The 15,053-nt window shown below is 45.0% G+C and overlaps 1 protein-coding gene across 1 annotated transcript in view; it reads right to left on the reverse strand.

Moving 5' to 3' along the window:
* Positions 1 to 5,796: 5,796 nt before the first annotated feature.
* ACADSB (acyl-CoA dehydrogenase short/branched chain) overlaps positions 5,797 to 15,053 on the reverse strand; it is a 70,564-nt gene continuing 61,307 nt past the window's right edge. Inside the window, exons 8-11 of the mRNA XM_007936815.2 lie at positions 13,457 to 13,546; positions 11,125 to 11,262; positions 7,669 to 7,768; positions 5,797 to 5,867 (exon numbers count right to left, since the gene is read on the reverse strand). Of these exons, the coding sequence (XP_007935006.2) occupies positions 5,797 to 5,867; positions 7,669 to 7,768; positions 11,125 to 11,262; positions 13,457 to 13,546 (399 nt within the window). The remainder of the gene's footprint in view (positions 5,868 to 7,668; positions 7,769 to 11,124; positions 11,263 to 13,456; positions 13,547 to 15,053) is intronic.

Raw genomic sequence — 15,053 nt, forward strand, 5'->3', positions numbered from 1 at the left:
TTCCATTACTAGGTATATATCCTAAAGAAGTGAGAGCCATGACAAGAACAGACATATGCACACCCATGTTCATCACAGCACTATTTACAATAGCAGGGGACATGAAGCTCAATTGGCATAACATACTACACAAACATTGTTCCACCCCCTACTTTGGCGAGTAGTGACTGGGATCTTAAAAGCTTGCAAGCAGCCATCTAGATGCAATGACAGGTCTCTCCTCATTCAGAGCAAAGAAGAATGAAGAAAACCAAAAATTCATAGAAACAATTAGTCCTCATGACTAGTACACCACGTGATCCTCTGCCTATACAACTATGAGACCAGAAGAACTAGATGTGCCTGGCTACCACTGTCAACCACTCAGAGGGGGATAGGTAGGAGATCCTGGATAGAGAGGGAGAACAATGTGGAACAAAACTCAAAATCATTTGGAGAAAAAAAAAAAGGAGGGGGACCAGGTTTGCTGATCTGATAGAGCCTGGTAGAACCACTGAGACTATGGCCCCTAGCTGCCCTTCAGGTCTGGAATTGAACCCACACCCGTGGCTTCCAGCCAAACAGAAGACAGGCATATGAGTTGAACATTCACCTGAGGTAGATAACGCTCCTTGGAGAGAACAATCATGGGAGAAAGAAGGGCTGCTTCTGCACAGGGAGACAGCTCAGGGGCCAGGAGTGCATAGAGGGATGGACACAGGGAAGGGGTAACTATGGGGAGGAAGTGGGAGGGGAGCTGTTGCATTGTGGTAAACTGTGGTCAATGTCACGAGACAACGTGTGTGTGAACTGCTGTATGGAAAGTGAATTTGCTCTGTAAACTTTCACCCAAATCACAATAAAAAAAAAAAAAAAAAAAGCGGTGGAGTAGACATTCAACCTCTAGACACCTGACATTGAAGCTCAGGTTGTTAACCAACTACTGCATGGTCACAGGAGCAAGGCCCTGGCTGGGCCTCAGGTCCCCTCTGTGTACAAGACAGGGATGGTCAACAAGGCCCTAGCACCCTAACCAGGCTGACATTCTGTGACTGTAAGATCTGTCCGACTACCTTGTTTAAGCAACTAGTCCTCTGAACAGAGAAGATGGAGCCAGGACCCAAGGAGTGCAAGCACCTGAAGATCCCAGGAGGTGGCCACAAGGACAAGGTGGCAGGTATGGGTCTCAGTCCACCACCGAGGGCAAGGAAGAATAGTGCATTCCCAGTTTTCAATTGTGACCAACTTATTGAGTCTCAATGTCTTGGATCATTTTCCCAATAATCATTCCCAATTATCCCCCAGCAAAGCCCTCTTTCCCGCATGGTGGTAACTCCCTCGGCAATAACATACGTCCGCTCAATATGACAGCTTCTTAAGTCACTTTTGGTGATTTGATAAGTGCAGTTCAGTTCTTAAGATTTTGCTTTGCTCAAGTTCAGACTCATGTCCCTTACGACGCTCCTCTCCCTGAACTCCAGCACTGGCCAGGCCTGTTTGGGGTTCTAGCAGTTAGCAGTGTGTGGATGGGGTAGGGGTGCAGGGGCTTGTTGTTCACACCCTTCCCCTCTCCTTGGCCTTTTCCTTCCTACCTTGGCTGGTGGAGTTTTAGGGGCAGGGGAAAAGAGGAGGGAGAGCAAAGAGACCTGTGTCCCCTTACCCGGCTGAGCAAGGTGCTGCCCCTCTTTGGCTTTGTTGTGCTGGTTCTGCTTCTTGTTAGGAATGAGGGTTGCCAACAGCAAGTCCTGCAATCAAGGCGACTGGGGCACTGGGGGTCTCTTACAAGACTGGCTACACCTTACTGCATCCCTTCTGTGCATGCCACTTTGTCCTTAGCACAAATGGTTCCAGGAAGACCATGTTATATAATCTGACCTATCCCTATGCCAACTTGCAGGCCTGTGGGCACATGCAGGGCCCATCTCCCTTAGCTTTTGGAGAGGTGGCCCACTTGTTCTTAAAACTCAGAAACAATGTAAGTATAAACAGGAGGACGGTACACATTATTTATTGAAAGATGATTTAATGACTGACCTGAGCATTGGAAATTTATGTTATTCCCACCAAATCTACAAGATGAGGAGGTCAAATGAGATCCCTGCAATATCACTCTCTTTGTTAATTGAAAATGAAATTATCATTCAAAGCAATGAGATCAAAGCTGGACCCCCAACTGTACTCCAGCCCTAGGCCCACAAGCTTCAGAGGCTGCCTGGTCAACCTTCAAAGGGCACTTGCACAGGAAGGTTGGATTGGTCTGAGGGGTTCTTCTCATAGAACAAGCTGTAATTATCATATAGCCTTAGGGAAGAAACCCACAAACTGAGGTTATAAAATGTAGGGAAACTAGAGGTCAAGAACAGATGAGCACAGGACAATATGAAAAGAACACAAGAGAGCCAAGTCTCAACAAAGGACAGAAAGCCTGAAAACAAGCTACCCACCAAGGCCAGGCACGCTCTCTCCTGCTGGATCCAAACAAGGAAGTCTGAGGGTTTTCTTTAAGAGAGAATCCCCTTTTAGATGCCTATAGAATATTCTGGTCTTTGCATAGTAATAGGCAACTATACCACTAAAGCACCTGTGCTAAATGCTGCAGGATTTGTTTGGACTCAGGCTCTTCATGATCTATAGCAGTCCGAAATGATGAAGTAAATTTATTGTGAAATTGTAATTCTTCTGGAGATTGCCCTAGGTTGCTGAAGGCAAGTAGAAATTTCAGACCCCAAAATGAGCTGGAATGAGATAAACCTTTGTATAAGCTTGTTGTTGTTATGTGCCGTCGAGTCGGACCCGACTCATAGCGACCCCTCCTTGGGTTTCTGAGGCAGTACCATTACAGATGTAGATTGCCCCATCTTCCTTCCGAGGAGTGGCTGGTGGGTTTGAATCGCCAGCCTTCTGGTTAGCAGTCAAGTGCATTAGCCACTATGCTACCAGAGCTCCATATGTGGGTGACCTTTATCTCCACTACACTCAACAGTAAGACAACTCCCAGCTCCACATGCGGTGACCTTTACCTCCACTACACTCAACAGTAAGACAACACCCAGCTCCACAGTGGGTGACCTTTATATCCCTACACTCAACATAAGACAACACCCAGCTCCACACGTTTGCTGTTGTTGTTATGTGCCGTCGAGTCGGACCTGACTCATAGAGACCCCTCCTTGGGTTTCCAAGGCAGTATCACTACAGAAGTAGATTGGCCCATCTTCCTTCCGAGGAGTGGCTGATGGGTTTGAACCACCAGCCTTCTGGTTAGCAGTCAAGTGCCTTAGCCACTAGGCTACCAGAGCTCGTGACCTTTATCTCCACTACACTGGGACAATAAGACAACACCCAGCTCCACATGCAGTGACCTTTGTGTCCACTACACTTGACAGTAAGACAACACCCAGCTCCACACACAGTGACCTTTATCTCTACTACACTCAACAGTAAGACAACACCCAGATCTACAGCAGGTGACCTTCATCTCCACTACACCCAGACAGTAAGACAACAGGTTTATTTTTGCCTTTTGACATTGAATATGCTTAAATTTTAATAATGAATATGCTTTTCAAACTCATCACAACTCTCCCTGCTGTCCCCCATTTCTTACAAGATTTTGATACACTCCTCCAAGGAGGAAGATATCCCCTGCTTGAGAATCACTGGACCAAAACTTAATTTCTGAGTTGCGAGTCATTATAAAGTTCAATAACTAATTTTGAGGAAACTGTATTCAATTTAAATATAGAAAGGTATTGTCTTGTTGAAAAATTGTGCATGTGGAATGAATGAATATTACAATATTGAATACTTTCTGATAATATACTTTCTGATAAATAACCAAATTATTTAAGCTTTAGACTTGAAAACTGACAGAGACATGTTTTGCGGCTTTTCTAAAAATTTTTATTGTGATTTGGGTGCAAATTTACAAAGGATTTATTTTACTCTCAACAGTTCATGCACGTTTGATTTCACGGCCCCTATTATAATCCCCAGGGAGCTCTGGTAGCATAGTGCCTAAGGCACTTGATTTCTAACTAGAAGGCTGGCGGTTCAAACCCACCAGCCACTCCTCGGAAGGAAGGTTGGGCAATCTACTTCCGCAGTGATACTGCCTCGGAAACCCAAGGAGGGATTGCTATGAGTCGGGTGGCAACCAAAGGAGGAGTCGCTATGAGTGGGGTCCGACTCTACGGCACATAACATTACAATCCCCAACCATAAACAGCTCTCCTCCCATCTCCTCCCTGTGACTACCCTTTCCCTGTGTCCTTCTCATCTATGCATTTCTGTCTGTCCAGCTTTCCCTCTATGTAAATACTGCCCTTCTGATGTCTCATGGTTAATTGATCTGAGGGGTGCATCTCCCTAGGGTAAGTGGGTGCATCTCCCTGGGGTAGGTGTTCTGCTTGTAGATCTTTCTACTACTGTTGGGCTGAGAGTTAATCTGAAGAAGTGAGTCCATTTCCAGACCTGAAGGATAATCCAGGGCCACAGTCTCAGGGATTCCACCAGTCTCTATCTGACCAGTAATTCTAGTTATTTTTGTGTTTTTGAATTTTGTTCCACAGTTTTCCTCTCACTCTATGCAGGATCTCCAATTTTGATCCCTTTTCGAGTGGTTGGCATTGGTGGCCAGGCACCATCTAGTTCTTCTGGTCTCAGGGCTGTGAAGGTTGAGGTCCCCATGGTCCATCATATCTTTGGACTCTTTGGACTGGGTGTTTCCATATGACTTTGATTTTCTTGACTCTTCTGTGCTCCAGATGAGGGAAGACCAATATTTGCAACTCTGATGACCACTCAAGAGCTTTTAAGACTCCAGTCACTACTCACCAAAGTAGGGTATAAAACAAGATTTTTATAAACTATGTTGCGCCAATTGAGCTTGATGTCCCCTGAGAACATGGTCCTGAGCCTGCAGGCCTGGCAACTCTCTCCCTCAAGGTGTTTGGTTGTCATTCAAAAGCTCCTCCAACCCTGTCCTGTTACTTCCGTAACGTATATAGACATTTTTGTAGCACAAATACACATGTAAAAACATCTTCAGCCGAATCTATCCTTGGTCATGGGTATTCTCCTGTTCGCCTACCCACACCTGATCTTCTCTGCTGTCTATGCATTTACCCAGAGACTAGTGTTTGCTGCCACAGGTGACGCAGTGGTGTGCATGTAACAGTATTTGCCGACAGAGACAGATTTTTAAAGTGACCTGCTGGAACGACTGAGAGGTATCTCTACCCAGTTCAACTCCAGGATCAAATCATGGTTTTCTTTGGTTACAGTGCCTGCTTCAATTATACTCTTTCCCCACCTAGTCAGGTATTTTAAAACTTGAATTTTTAATTTTTTTGAGTAAATTTTTATCCATTTTTATTTAGTTTAGCAACTTGGAAGTGAATCTTATAAAACAGTCAATAAAAATTATCTCCCATAACAAACCTCTTTTTTGACTGATGCCCCAAAATACAGATTTCACAAGAATATAAAACAGTCACATCTATAAATAATACCTCCAATGTCTTTGTTTTCCCAAGTGCCGACAGAGTGAAACTGCTGCATGCCCTAAAGCTAGGCCAATCGTATGAGTAAGTACTGAGCTTTGAAGATAATTTTAGAGAAACTATGGCTGCATTTCTCCCCAAATTGGAATACGATTTCCTATGCCCAAAAGACTGAAAAGATAAAAGTCCACACCGAGGACCACGAAAGGTTTAAAGGAAATCTCCAGTGCTCAGGGGGCTCACTCCCCCACAAGGGGCAACAGTCTCAGCCTTATGCCAGTGACGTCAGGGAGGTAGCCCATGCCCTTGGCCGTCAGTATTCTGCGTCGATGCACTTGGTGATGGTGTTTAGCTGGATATTAGTAGTTCCCTCGTATATCGTACCTTCAACAAAAAGGAGCAAAAGGCACAATGAGGAGTGGGCCCGTGGTTAAGAGGTAGACAAGAAACGGCTTTGTAAATGCTGCCTCGGCACTCGCCATAGAACTGTTAATAATAACATCATTCATTGTCCCCTAAATATGGTACTACTGGACAAAATGATTGAAAACGTATTAGTGAGAATTTACTGCACTCTCTTCAAGAACTGGGATCTGCTCCTCTTTCCAGCATCAAGAATCATATAAACATTTGCTTTATTTTTTGCCCCGGCTGCTGAAAAGGGCCAAGCTTATTGCATCTGCCCAGATGGTTCGGAACTGTCCCCTTCTCCTCCTTTACAGACTTCGGTTTCATGTTTTAGCCACTAGATGGCAACTCCACTATTTTATTACAAATCAACTCTTCTTTAAAAGAGGAAATGTTTAAACTCGTGAATAAAATCAAGAGCATCAGAGGCGGTCAAAGTGCTCCGCAGAGATGTAAAGCACAGAGGACAGGAAGTGACCGGGAAGGAGGCCAGAGGGATATGGGAACCACAGGGAGGAAGTGGGAAGAGAGCTGGCACATGGTGGGGACTGTAACTGGTGTCACAAACAAAATGCGTATGGACTGTTGAATGGAAAACCAACTTACTCTGGAAACTTCCACCAAATCATAGTAAAAAGTTAAAAAAACCAACTAAGCTGCAAAGAGCTTTCCTGGCAGCTTCTCGTCTTCCTGTTGAGGGTCAGTAAGTCAGAACTGAAAGAGTGCTTCTGGGATTGATCTCATTTGTTCTTTTAAAACCCAGGACACATTAAAGAGAACTCTGCAACAGGTTCCCAAAACACTATTTCACTCATTAGAAAAGTCTGTACTTCCCTCTCCCCAAAAAATATTCAGTGAGAACCTGTTAGCTGCTGGGGCTTGGACCCTGAAAAAGGGTGCAGTTTCCGTCCTCAGTACAGAATACCCACAACATGACTATGTCTCTGCAAGGAAGAAAGCTAAGGCTTGCTTAGGTTAACTAGGTTCTCCCTGAGGATGAGTTTGAGGCCTGGGATTTCAACCCAGTTCACCCCAACACTGCCTTTCACGCAGCAGAGATACCAGGTGATCGACAGGGTAAGACAGGTGCCACCACCGCATAGGTCACCAGAGGCCTATCCCCAGCTGTGCAAGGAGCCAGCATGGAAGGAGACTCAAGTATGTACAAACATTCATATACAGAAACCATTTAGGGTCTCCTTCACCTAATGCTTTTGCTAAATTTTGGCTAAGAGGCAACCATTTTCCACATGCTTGACGGGTTTCCAGATTCAGTATGAAAGCGTTGAAGTTGCGGCTTGTGAACTGTCAGTGTGGAAGCTTGGCTGTTAATAACAAAAAGCAGCTCTTGAAGCTGCTACCTTCCTGTCTTCTTCTCTGGTAGTGAACACTAGACACTCATGTGTGTGTGTGTGTGTGTGTGGGCACCTAGCTTCTGAAATTAGACCTTCACTTCCAAGAGACGCAAGGACATTCATCCTAAAGAGTAACATTTTTAGTAAAAGTAAGAAAAATGAAGACAGTTGCAGTGTTAGTAAAAGGCTTATTGAGGCATCTGAAAAGGCAATTTCAAGTTTTAAATACTATACATTACAGAGTTTTGAAGGAGGAAATGGGAGAAAAATCCCAGTCATCAGTAAAGAGCCAATAAACATACACTGGAAAGATTAAAACCTCCTTAGTCGAGGTGCCAGCAAGATAAAAGCAAACAACTGTAACACACAAAACACTATAGAGGCAAACAAAAACTAAAATGTAAAAAATGAAATCGATTTACCAATCTTTGCATCTCGGAAGAATTTTTCCACAGGGTAGTCTTTGGTGTAGCCTACGCCTCCCATCCACTCGATGCATTTACTAGTGGTCAGTCCTGCCACCTACCAAACAAGCAACAGGTCACACGCAGAAACCACACAACTGCAGCACCACAGACACTTGTGTGATGTTGTCAGAAATAAGGACCCACTGGTCCTGGCCCTTGGAAAGACTGAAGATACTTTATGACCAGCATTGCCTATTTTGTCCCATTCTCCATTCCATGTCTGTAAAATACCCCATTAATTCACAAAATTCCTATTTTCTTAAGAAAACCAGGGTGTTGTTGAGACTCGTACAGGTGCTGACAGGTATCATTTTTTCAGGAAATGTTTACTGGGTGCCTCCTTTATACAGTACCTTCTTCTAGTCACAGAGGGTACAATGGTTGGGGGGAAGAGTGGTCACTGTCCTCTTGGCCCTGGTGGGCATTTGGAGACCCAGACGTTAAGCCAATAGTCACACAATGTGATAAACAATATGGGGCAAAAGAACAGCTTGCCAGCAGCTGGCATGACTTAGATGGGGAGTATCTGAATATTATGAACCTTAGATCTTTCACTTCATCTCCCAAGGTGTTCACTTTGACCCAATCTGAAGCCATGGACTTGCTGTCAACTTCAAACTGAGGCTCACTCTTGTGGGTTGAACTGTGTCTCCCCCACCACACACAGAAAATAGGTGTTTTAAATCCTAACCTGTAATTTATATATAAATAAATATATATATAAATAAATGTAGTCATAATACCATTTGGGAATGAATTGTCTTTGTTATGTTAATGAGGCAGGATTAGTGAACGGTATATCTTGAGCCAATCTCTTTTGAGATAAAAAAGAGATTAAACTAGCAACAGAGAAGCAGAGATGGGGAAGACTGATGCCAAGTCACATGGAGATCTCCAAGGAACCAGGGAAAAGAAGCTGAAGAGACAGGACCTTCCCTTAGACAGAGCTGACAGAGAAAGCCTTCCCCTTGAGCTGTGCCCTGAATCTGACTTCTAGCCTCCTGAACTGTGAGAAAGCCTCTTTGTGTTTGGTAAAGCCTCCACTTGCGGTATTTCTGTTACAGCAGCACTAGAGAGCTGAGACAGAACTGGGTACTAGAAGAGTGGCACCTAAAACGTGGAAGCAGTTTTGGAATTGGGTAATGAGTAGAGGCTGGAAGAGTTTTAAGGTGGTGGCACAGTGCCTAAGGCTGCTAACCAGAAGGCTGGTGGTTCAAACCCACCAGCCACTCTGCAGAAGGGAGACTGGGCAATCTATTTCTGTAAAGATTTACCGCCTCGGAAACCCAATGGGGCTTGCTATGAGTAGGAATCACTCAATGGCAGTGGGTTTCTTTGGTTTGGTTTAATAGCAAAAGCCTAGACTGTCCGGAAGACTGTTGGTAGAATTGTGGGCGTCAAAGGCAATTTTGGTGAGGAATCAGAAGGAAGTGAGGAGAGCTCCAGGCAAAGTCTCTGTCCTCTCAGAGAATATGTATGGTGCCAGTAACAACGTTGCTAGGAATGTGGGTGGTCGGTGTGCTTCTGGTGAGGCTTTAAAATAAAATGAACATGTGACTAGACAACGGAGGAAAGGTGATGCTTCCCATGCAGTGACAAAAAACTTGTCTGGATTATGTTCAAAGGGTTGGTGGAAGGCAGAACTTGTAAGTGATGAACCTGGATATTAGCTGAGGAGATATCTAAGGAAGATCTTAAAAGGGCCACGTGGTTTCTCCTTGCGGCTTATGGTAAAATGCGAGAGGACGATGACCTTGAAGATGAACTGTGCAAAATGAAAACAACACTTACAGATTTGGGAAATTCTGTTGTACAAACTATGGACACATGTTCTGGAATGTTCACCAAGGATGCAGCTATACAGTCTTGTTAGAGATTAAGCCTGTGACTGATGGATCTAACCAACTACCACAGCAGAAAGCCTGGGGCTGAGGTGCCAGACGCAGCTCAGGCTGAAGGGGGAGAGAATGAAAGAAGAGAACACTGTCTCTCTCTTAGAATCCTACAGGCAGCAAACAGGACAAAGGAGGTGCACCTGTTGCTGAGAAAAGAACCATCCCTGGGGCTGCTCAGAGATCAGCAGAGCTGTTGGAAGGAGGACGGCAAGCAGGGCCTTCTTGGTTTCAAAGAGTAGGATCTTCACCAACTCGCTTCTGGAGTTGGAGCTGCCATTAAGTGTGCTGTTGTCCAGAGTTGAGGACGTGGGGCTGCCATGCTCAAGGGACAGAGGAACGGGGCCTGCTGGGGCTGAGGTCACTGCTCAGATGAACTAGGAGAACGGGTCACTCAAAGCCAAGGAAGCGATTCTGTTGCCGTCGCAGTGGGCCTTGGTGGAGCCGAAGCCCGGCGCTGAGGTGCTTCCATTCAGAATCCAGAAGGCACGGCCAACACCCAGAGTCTGGAGAGCAGGGCCACTGCCCCGACGGTCTCAGAAAACAGAGTTATCTTCCAGCCCTGACAGCCAATGTCAGCCGTTCCGCTGGGTTTTGGACTTCCCTTGTGCTCACTGTCCTTTCCTTCCCTCTAACTTCTCCCATTTGCATGGCAATGTCTCCCTTCTGCCTCTTCCACGTCGTACTCTGGAAACAGATAACCTTCCAGATTTCACAAATTTGCTGGTGAAGAGGAATTCTGCCCCAGAATGGAATATACCTAAAGTCTCCCTCGTGTTTGATTTAGATGATTCCGAAGATGAGATTTTGGACCTGAAGTAGATTTAAGACTGCTGGGATAATGTGATGGAATGAATGTATTTTGCATGTGGCAAGGGCAGGGATTTTTGGGAGCCAAAGGATGGAATGCTACGGGTTGAACTGTGTCCTGTCAAAATATGTGTTTAAAATTATAACCTCTATGCCTGTGCTTATAATCCCATTTGGAAACAAGTTGTCTTTGTTGTGTTAATGAGGCCGGAGTAGCATAATGTGTATCTTAAATTAATCTCTTTTGCGCTGTAAAAGAAATGGCCAAGGGAGAAAAGTAAAGATGGGGGAAGACTGACACCAAGCCACACGGAGAGCTCCAGGAACCAGGAAACAAGCGAGAGACCAGGGCTTTCCCTCAGAGTTGACCCAGAAGGCGTTCCCCCAGAGCTGGTGCCTGGATGTGGACTTCCAACCTCCTGGCTGGGATGCACGCAGGGTACTTCTGTTAGAGCAGCACTAGAGAACGAAGACACTCACCCATGGGTTTACCACGGATGCTCTACATGGGTGGGCTACTCGTTTCCTAGAGGACCTGGGGAAACACGGAGGCTCACAGGAACAGACTTTCCTCTGGCAGCCTGGCTTTCTCCATCAGAGTAGCTGGGAAGCCCACAGTATTTTACTCGAAAAGCAAACTTTCAACCTACTTCTAACAAACACAAGCCTGAAGAAACAATTAGTCACATTATTGAGGTTCTGTATTTACCTCTGATGCGTAGTATTTGGCCATAGATGCTTCTTTTATGAATGGTCTTCCAGCTTCTAAAAGCCTAGCAGAGTTGTATGTGAGCAATCTGGCAGCTTCCAGCTGGGTGGCCACGTGAGCCACTTGGTGTTGGAGGCCCTGTAACGTTCAGAGAATTTGGATTTCTGAAAACACACCCTCAAAGTCCGGCCTGGCTAGAGAACACTGCCTGACTCATACATCCCAGACTCATACAGTGCAAAGGAAATTCACATGCATCTCTTAAATACTTTAAAATATGCAATCTAAAATGAAATATGATGCTGTGTGCATTGCTAAATCCTCTTTTCTTGGAACTTCTTCAAAGTTCATGTAATTCTTTACAATTGTCAAGATTTAAATAATAAATTTAAAGTTAGGTTTAAAAATCTGACTGTTTAATTGAACAATTATTTCCAACCCTTTTTATGATCAAAATTGAACTTAAACCTGGCAAAACAAAAATCTGAGTATGTTCTTCATTTGCTTGGATTGTGATTCTGCATATGGCTTGAAGGCATTTAGAGATGTGAGTTGTAAAGTGAGGAAGGACTATTTCATGCACTATTTTTTTTTCTTCAAATAATGTTATTAAGGTCATTCTCTGCAATATCCATGAACAAGAACCAATTTCTTCAAGCGTATAGAAAACAAAGAATAACCATTAAATAAAGCACTCTGAAGAAATTACCACCACCCTGCAATTTGAGAGGGGTGAGTAGGCACACACTATCGTTAGTCCAAGTAAGAATGAGAATATGCGCCTCCAGGGTTAGTATCTATAAACAGCTTCCTAGGAATGGAAGGCAGAGACGTATTTATTAAAAATGACAATGCTGCCAAGGGCAGCACCGTCCACAGATATCTTGTAGATTCTTCTCTTCTTCTTTGTGCTATACTTAATATGTACAAAGACTATGTTACATATGGAGGTAACCAAGGGTAGTGACAAACTGAACATCCATCAACCCAAACTTCTATTTAAAGCAAGTATTTTTTCCCTTATGACTTGTCTTTCACTTTATAGCACCTTCTGAGTTAAAGAACTTTAGTTATCAAATTCGCCAATCTCTTTATCCTTTATGATTAGCTCTTTCTGCATCCTATTTACAAAATCTCTCCTTCCAGGAGATCCTAAAGATAGTCTCCTAAAACTTTCAAAGTTTTGCTTCCTACATTACCTCTTCACCACATCTGAATTCTATTTTCTGTATGGTGTGAGGTACAGATCCAGTTTTATTTTTTCCACCTAGAAAGATTTACTATTCAAACTCAATTATCTGCAAGGCCATCTTGGTTACAGATCAAATTTCCATCTATAGTTCTATCTCTGGGCTTTCTGTTTTGTTCCATCAGTCAATCAATCTATTCTCTTGTAACATCACTGCTCTAGAAATTGTTTATGGCCTGTGGAATTCAGAGATTCTGATTATTTTTTAAAAGTACATTCAATTCCATCCAACCCACAGTTACCATCTGTGTTGTGGATTCTAGCTACCATAATAGGGGCGTGGCAGGCAGCACAGTGACTGTTGACAACCTGCAGATACTGGTTCTTTGACTGCATGTGAACACAGAGCCTGGCACGGAAAACATGCTCCACACATTTCTGCCAAAGCAACAAACGAAGTAAACAAGGACAGGCCTGACCCCACTGTCACACAACTCACAGTCGAGATGAGAGGAAGAGATAAATGATCACATGCAAGGCCAAAACCAAGTCACACTAAGAACATAAAGTACACAAGATGGGAAAAAAAAACCATGCACGTTAATCAAAACGTCACCTAAACGTATAAACTTAATATAATGCTGCTTTTTAAAGATCAAGTTTCTCAACGTTTTTAAAATACTCAGTACATCCCAAACCAAACCCACTGCCATGAAGTTGATTCTGACTCATAGTGACCCCTGCCTGACCTAATGCCACGCAACAAAGTAGGTGGCACTGTCCTCATTTGACATGAGGGAGTTGAGGCTCAGGCAGGCGAGCTAATTTGCCCAAGGCCTAAAGCCAGCAAGAGAAGAAGCAGGATTTGAGCCCTGTGCGTCTGAGCGTAGACCCTGTAGCCCCGAACCTACAAGCAGTAAGGAAACAGCCCTCAAGTGGCCACCAGACCGTCCTGACTCACGCCACCGCTGGTCCTCAAGGACGGCTGTGCTCACGAGGCCCAGGCACTCCCAGGGCGCTTCCGGAGGCCCACCCCTCCCAGTAAAATCCCTCGGAGGGCAGTCTCCGCCTGGTCTGACAGGGCAGCTCCTCCTCAACGGCTGGCAGGAGAGCCAGGGCGCAGAGACGCCAACCAGGACGTACCTGAAAGTCAAATATCCTCTTGCCAAACTGTACCCTTTCTTTAATATACGGAATAGTGCAGTCAAAACATCCTTGTGCCAGGCCCAGCATCTGTTAAAAACAAAGAGAGACCGGAATCTTTCATTTGGTTCCAAGTTCCTTGGCGTTGTAACTTCCTTGTACCGTAAATTCATCCACTGGGCAGGGGAGGCCTGGAGGAGCCGAGGTGGTGAGGCGTGTGAGGCGTGTGTCGGGAACACCCCTCACCCGCTGTGTGTGGGGCTGGGAGGCTGCTCGAGCGACACCAGGGATCTGAGTCTGTTCCACGCTGGCACAGAGGCAGACCTCTCGGTGGGCCGTGCTCACATCTGGCCCTTTTCTGGAACCTTCTCCTTTAAGCACTATTCTTCAGGTATGAAGCAAGCCACACAGTTTGCTTAGAAGGAGCCTCGGAGCCAGCAGGGTCCCTCCAGTCCTTGTAGAAGCCCAATGTTGAAGAAGGTCACTTTAGCTTCCTGTCCATTCTGCATGTGAGCAGGATTCAGAAGAGTGTCAGCAGAAAGGGGCGCTCTGGTAGCGTAGTGTCTAAGGCACCTGACTGCTAACCAGGAAGGAGGCTGGCGGTTCAAACCCAGAAGTTAGGTTGGGCAATCTACTTCCATAGTGATACTGCCTGGGAAACCCCAGGAGTGCTTGCTATGAGTCTGATCTGACTGGACGGCAGCACGTTGCGTTTAGAAAACGCACCCCAACATAAAAGAGCAATGTTTCTCAAGCCCAGTGCATGTTGCAGTCATCCAGGGAACTTCACAAAAACACCGACGCCCAGGCCCAATGAGCAATCAGACTCGTGGGGAAGCGCAGCCCGAACATCAGCATTCCACGACCTCCTCTGTGACTGGAGGCGGAGGCACAGCACACACAGGGAGTCTCGCGAGCACACGAACTCACGCGAGCACATGAACTCACACGCGAAGGACCCAGCGGCTGCGGCAGTGCGGTGGCTGAACCATCTCCTTGCCACCCAACCTCCAACTCAAGCTTAGAAATGGTTTCTAAATTGCAACAGCACCATTAAATCACTATCTAATTATGTCAAACTGTTGGTCTTAGAAAAAGGACGGGAGAAAAAAATACTTAAAGCTTATAGGGGAAATGCCCACAAATTTATCAATATTTCAGTACTGTTCACTCACATTCTCCCTTTGCCTTTTATTTTGAACTTTCTGGAGAACAGAATTTTATGTCAAAATTTAAAGGACCCAAATAAAACAAACACCACCAGAAGTAGAGAGGGGGCGGACTCAGTGCACATCGGCTACAAGAGAAGATGACGTCACTACCCCCGTATGACATCATAGCCTATATGCACCAGAAGACTGGAACATCCACTTGTCAATCAAAATGACTTCTTCCATCTCAGTGAAGTGTTTTCACTATAAACACTGAAAAACTCAATGAAATTCTGATTGGGGTTTCAAGGACGGATTCGTCGGCTCATAGCTCTATGTGCCTCTTCATTGGAAGACGCCCACAGTACCAACCAAGGCGTAACAACTAGCCGATCTTAACTTTTAATTAGGTTATAAGATAACTTGGAGTAATTAGACGACAGCCC

This window comes from Orycteropus afer, unplaced genomic scaffold (assembly GCF_000298275.1).
Source record: "Orycteropus afer afer isolate SDZICR_OR568_19922 unplaced genomic scaffold, OryAfe1.0 scaffold00038, whole genome shotgun sequence".
Lineage (NCBI taxonomy): Eukaryota > Metazoa > Chordata > Mammalia > Tubulidentata > Orycteropodidae > Orycteropus > Orycteropus afer.